We start from the raw sequence: 6,000 nt of genomic DNA, 5'->3' as shown, positions 1-6,000 counted from the left end.
ACCTTGAAACCTTGGAACTTTATTTTTATAGTTCTTATCATTATTTAAAATTAGCTGGTTCATGTGTTTACTTATATATTGTCTGACAGCTCCAACTTGAAAGCTCCATGAGAACAGAAATCTGGTCTATCTTATCCACTACAGTATTATTACAGAGACAATGCTGGGCAGATAGGATGCATTCAGTATTTGTTAAATAAACTAGCACTACAATAAACAACCCTAATATAAATCTTTCTGCCATTCTAGTTTAGCCTAGCCTAAAATGTATTATAAATTTGCTCAAATTTTAGTGTTAAAATGTAGCTATTTGCATCACATGAGTGTGATATGTGTATATGTATCAGAATCAGCAAAATAGTAAAACAAGTTTAACTTTAATTTATTAGAACCCAGTAAGTGATGATTTTATAAGCAGAGTTTCCATCAAATTAACACTTAATTCCGGGCAAAAATACATGTAAAAAACCTAAATCTTAAGGCAGAAGTAAAATATTATAAAAACCAGCATGTCTATTACAGACTGTAGAATGTCAGAATTTTAAGAGATTTACATAGTATTTTATAGCACTAAAATGTTAATACAGTCAGAAATATTATCAATTGGTCCAAGATTTCTCAGTTTATAAAATGTCTAGACTAATTGAAGAAATTTTGCTGTATAAGTAGTAGCTACGATATTAAGTGATTCTTTTTATGACAAAGGCAGGAAATTTCATGGTTTTCATTTGTAAAGATTTTACAGTATTAAATATAAAGTATTACTAGAAGTATGTTTTAGATTCATCTTCCCACCGTAATGCCCAAAAGATGTACATCAATTCCCTTTAACTCCATTTTTTTTTAAATTCTGTGAATTTTCATATCTATTCATTATAGGCCTGACTATACTCAGCAAAGGCATAAATTGCTTACTTTGATTTGGTAGAAATAACAATTTTAATAAATCACTATATATTTTCCTGGTCGCAAAATAATTTCAAACTGAAGTCTAAGAATTTTTGCACTTCTAATAAGTGAACAGCTTTTTCACCTCTTTAAGTTTGAATTTTTGACTACAACCCGAGCACAAAGGACGGGGAGGGAAGCATTTCATGTTTATGCGCAATTAACAGAAGGACTTCTGAAAAACAGAGTTAACAACCTTAAATTTCTCCATATGATCAAAACCTTTTATTTTGGGGTGGGGGATAAAATTTAAAAGATTTAAATCCAAAAGCAGGGATTAACTATAACTAGCTTATGCATTCTATGGAATAGTGTCAAAAAAGACAAATGCATTTAAAATAATTTTGTAAGTCTAGCAAATATCAGGTTTATGGGTTCTTAACAACATATTAATTACAAAGATTCTTCATCTTTATTACAAACTTTTAAGCTATTTTAATAAAACGGCTGTAGACCTCACTGTACTTCTACTTATCTGTGCATTAATAAAAATCTGTTAAAACTCCTTATTTAGTACTTCTGAAAAATTCTAGTCAAATAAGATCACTATAACTACCAGAGAAGCTTTGAAATACTGATTGCAGATTCATTTCCAAGTTGATTTAGCTTCTTTCAGAATCTGGCATTTAAATCATGAATATTTTCACCAACTTGGACTCTGAAAATATAAAAATTTTAGCCAATGATGGTTAAACAGTACTAGTATGATGTGAAAAAATAAAAATTGAAAATACATTGTCAATCATGCATTTCACAATTTCATGAACTAAGTAAGGTAAAACTCATAAATGTTGTTATGTCTTTGCAGGTTACCTCAACTTCCATCAGGCATCAGCTGAAAGCTAATCTGCCAAAACACATCAGCACTCATGTAAAATAAAAGAAGTAGGGAAATGATTTTGCACACATGCTGCCCAGTGTTTGGCTTTCAGGTTCCAACCCCTCTTTTATGTAACTATTCTAGGTGTAACTCCATGAAAAGCATGAGATGAGGAGTAGATAGAACAGAACATCTGTTGGGCTAGCAAGAATATATTAGTGTATAAAAAGTTTTTCAGCTGAGTGTTCTCACTGGGGTTATGCTATGTGCAACATATAAACTGTACAACCAATTTTTCCTCTTTGTCCATTTGTGGAACGAATTAGGCTCAATAAAATGTAAAATATACATTAGTTCATTTTAAATGCAAAGATTACAGTTTTGCTTACTTTGTTTTTGGCTCAACTGTGATATAACCAAAAAAATCTCTGCTTTAATAATACAATATGAAAAAGTTCACCTATGTACATGGGTACATTTCTTCATTAAAATTTTTCCTTAAATCTACCTCAATCTATCTTTACAACTGATCTTTACAACAAAAGTCAAAAACAACAAAGTAGAAATGATTCCATTTTACAGCACTTTAGGTTTTCTGAAGTTTTCCTTTAGGGCTTAAAGAACATCATTGAAACGTTGTTTTCCATAGTCTGCAGGATCCATCTGAAGTTCTCGTTCTTCATCATCTGTAAGGGAAATAGTTATGTATCAAGAACATTATTTTTAAAATCACTTGCAGAAAACCAATTAAATAATGCCTCAGGTTTTTTCTCAGCCTTAGGGTATTTTTCTGCTTGTTATTTTATGCCTTCTAAAATAGCATTCTATTTCTTAGTTGCTTGACTGAACAGTGAAAAGTCTGCTTTCCAAAGTCTTCCAACATATTGGAAGATTACTTAATTTTTTTCATCAAATTATTTATTATTTTATTTTTACATTATACATATTTTCTTTCAATGGGTAGCATTTGTATTATTTTATACCCAACGTTAGCACAATTACTTAGTACTAAGTTTTAAGGAGGGCACGTACTGCATGGAGCACTGGGTGTTACACGAAAACAATGAATCGTGGAAGATTACTTAATTTTAACAAATCTTTTGACAGTAGTTAGATATATAAGTAGATAGAAGTAGAGCCAGATATAGTTAGCAAAACTTTAGGAACCCACAAACATTGAGGAGTTGATCCTTGTATATAAAATATATTATTTCTACTAGATGAATTAGTCCTTTAAGTTTGGTAGAAACCATTCTGTATACATTGTCATGCCTTTAAAAACCAGCTTTTTTTCTAATTACAAAATGAATCCATACTCATCACATAAAGATTATCAAATAAAAGACAGGAAAATAAAAATTACTCAGAATCCCAATATTTAACATTATAGTGAATTTCTTTGCTCCTCTGCAAAGAGCTTACCAGCAACTTCTTAAATGAAATGTACTAACCAAAACTTAACTTTTTCTTTACCAAAAAGAAAAAAATTATTATATAATATTGTTAGTAAGATCCTCAAAGTCACTTTGCAACTATATTAAACAACTCCAAATAATACTTTGGAGTTTGATTTATTTAGCTATTGACAGGTATTTCTGGGTCCTTCTTGGCTATCACCTGTCATTTCACATTACTGTTAGCTTATCTGCCAGTAGCAATCCCTTTCTAGTTTTGTTCTAAACTACAGGTTTTGAAATAAGACTGCTCAGAATACAAAAATTATGTTAGAACAAGAATGAAAAGTAATTTAATCAAAGCAAAGAGGCTTCTTTTTTGGTATATGGCTTTAGTGACATCTTTTGGCTCCTCCACAGCCTTAAAACATGATTTTTCATACTTTCTGGTTCACAGTTACAATAACCCAACAGCTTAGTTTTTGATAGACTGAGGTGTTACTATCATAATTGTCTGGAAATATAATTTTATATAATTTAAAGTGTTATATATTAGAATTCAAATTCACGTGTATACTACAGCTTTCTGAAATCTGTTCTTTTAGATTTGAAAGGTTTTCCACTCTCAGCTTCTCTAGTATATCCTATAGTAAAATTTTGTTCAAGAAAGATGCCATATGGTGTATGTAGTATGTATTAACTTTACATAATGATGTGTTCTTATTTCTTCTTTATGTTTATTCATAAAAAATGCCAAATAAACCAACTTCCTTTTTTCCTCTCAGTAACTTTCCTATTAAACTTACAGAAATTCTCATTTAGAATTGCAGGTAACCATTTTATATCATAAGCTAACAAAATGATCTCATATCCTCAATAGTGTAATCCACTAGGTATGATAACCTCAAATCTGTTACAGGTAAAGGCTGAAATTGTATCCATAATCACACGTGTATTTTGAAAATATGCTAATCAATCTCTTATCACAGAACTCTTTATACTTTAAAACTTATCTTTGGGTTTTTTTTTTTTTTAAGATTTTATTTATTTATTTGACAGAGAGCACAAGCAGGGGGAGCTACAGGCAGAGGGAAAGGGAGAAGCAGGCCCCCTGTGGAGCAAGGAGCCCCATGTGGAACTGGATCCCAGAACCCAGGGATCATGACCTGAGCCCAAAGCAGACCGTTAACCGACAGAGCCACCCTGGTGCCCCAAAATTATCTTTGGGTTTTTTTTTTTAATATTTTATTTATTTGACAGAGAGAGACACAGCAAGAGAGGGAACACAAGCAGGGGGAGTGGGAGAGGGAGAAGCAGGCTTCCCGCAGAACAGGGAGCCGGATGCGGGACTCGATCCCAGGACCCTGAGATCATGACGTGAGCCGAAGGCAGACGCTTAACAACTAAACCACCCAGGCGCCCCAGAAATAAAATCTTTAAAATAAATAAATAAATAAAATAAAATAGTCACTGGCACCTCTCCAGAAAGCTCTCCTTAGGATCCATGTTATAGGATATCACCTATAAACACATCTTTCAGGACTTCAGTAATTAAATGAAAAATTAACCACCATGGAGCAGTGGGAAAAGCAGCTATACAAAAAAGAATTCCTAGAAATTTAACAGAAAAGTTATTAAAAGGAAAAAGTGGATATGTTGGAAGATTTTTTAAGTGAATAATTATAAAGAGAAAATAAGAGCAAAGCTCTAGGAACAGAAAAACTGAATTCTAGTCCAGACCCAGGCACTTATTAACAAACCTGAGCTACTTTCTAACCTCTTTAGTCCTTTAATTACCTTCTCAATAGAGTACAGATAGCAACTGGTTTTCCTATCTCAAAATAAAATAATGCATATGAAGGCAGTCTTTACTTCCAAAGTCTTCTACAAATATAAGAAGGAGTTTGTTGGTTCTATTAATTTATGTTTTTAATCAAATTTTAATATGGTGCCTTCACATTATTTTTCAGAATTCTACAGGACTTTTGGAATATTGCATTTTTCTTAGATTGAACTATTATTTACATTAACTAGAGTCCATTTTCAGTGTAGCTATTCTAACCAGAATTCAAATTTCTATTGACAACCTTTTAGCATGTATTTGTAAAGTATGATGAAATTACCTAACCAAATCTGATACAGAACAGAGAACCACTAAATATAATTATATTTTATTTCATTTTACAAAGCAGCAAAATCTGTAAATATCTCATTAACATAAAATGACTATTAAAGGAAATACAAAAACATTCATAATTTATTAAATAATTCCTAAATTCCCTCTGAAGTCAAGAAAGGACCACTTCCATAAAGCCAGCTCTACCAAGCAAGAACATCCTGGGGTAATAAGGCAGTGAGACTCCACTAAAATATACAAATTAATCCACAGGCCAAAGTGCAGTTACCCTCTAAAGCAGGCAATCCAAAGAAAAAAATTTTGTTTCCTTTTACTTCTTAAAAATTATTATTCAACAAACATTTATGTAGTGCCTGTAGTGCGAAAGATGTGTTCTAAGTCCTAAACAAATATTTGAATCATATAATCCAAATAACAACAGGTAACTATATCCCTATTTTACAGATAAGGATATCGAGGTACAGAGGTTAGATAATTCACAAGGTCATAGAGCTGGTAAGTGGTGGAGCTAGGATTCAAATCCAGGCAATCTGGCTCCAGAATCCAGGCACTTAAGCATTATGTTAAGCTTCCTTCCATAAATATACCCAGTTATATACAGGTCATATTCTATTAAGCAAACTTGGAACTTCTATGGGATTAAAGATAAGAGTAAAGAGAATGTGTAAACATCCATCTCTGTATTACAATAAAGAATGAAT

General features: G+C 31.8%; 1 protein-coding gene across 2 annotated transcripts in view; it reads right to left on the bottom strand.

Moving 5' to 3' along the window:
* Nucleotides 1-366: 366 nt before the first annotated feature.
* Nucleotides 367-6,000, bottom strand: part of GOLM2 (golgi membrane protein 2) — a 114,206-nt gene continuing 108,572 nt past the window's right edge. For both annotated transcript variants that reach the window (XM_021695380.1, XM_021695381.1), the window contains one exon: nt 367-2,454. In XM_021695380.1, the coding sequence (XP_021551055.1) occupies nt 2,384-2,454 (71 nt within the window). In that variant the 3' untranslated portion in view covers nt 367-2,383. The remainder of the gene's footprint in view (nt 2,455-6,000) is intronic.

Source organism: Neomonachus schauinslandi, chromosome 9, assembly GCF_002201575.2.
Source record: "Neomonachus schauinslandi chromosome 9, ASM220157v2, whole genome shotgun sequence".
Classification (NCBI taxonomy): Eukaryota; Metazoa; Chordata; class Mammalia; order Carnivora; family Phocidae; genus Neomonachus; species Neomonachus schauinslandi.
The sequence above is the reverse complement of the archived record's forward strand: the minus strand, read 5'-3'. Positions and strand labels throughout refer to the sequence as shown.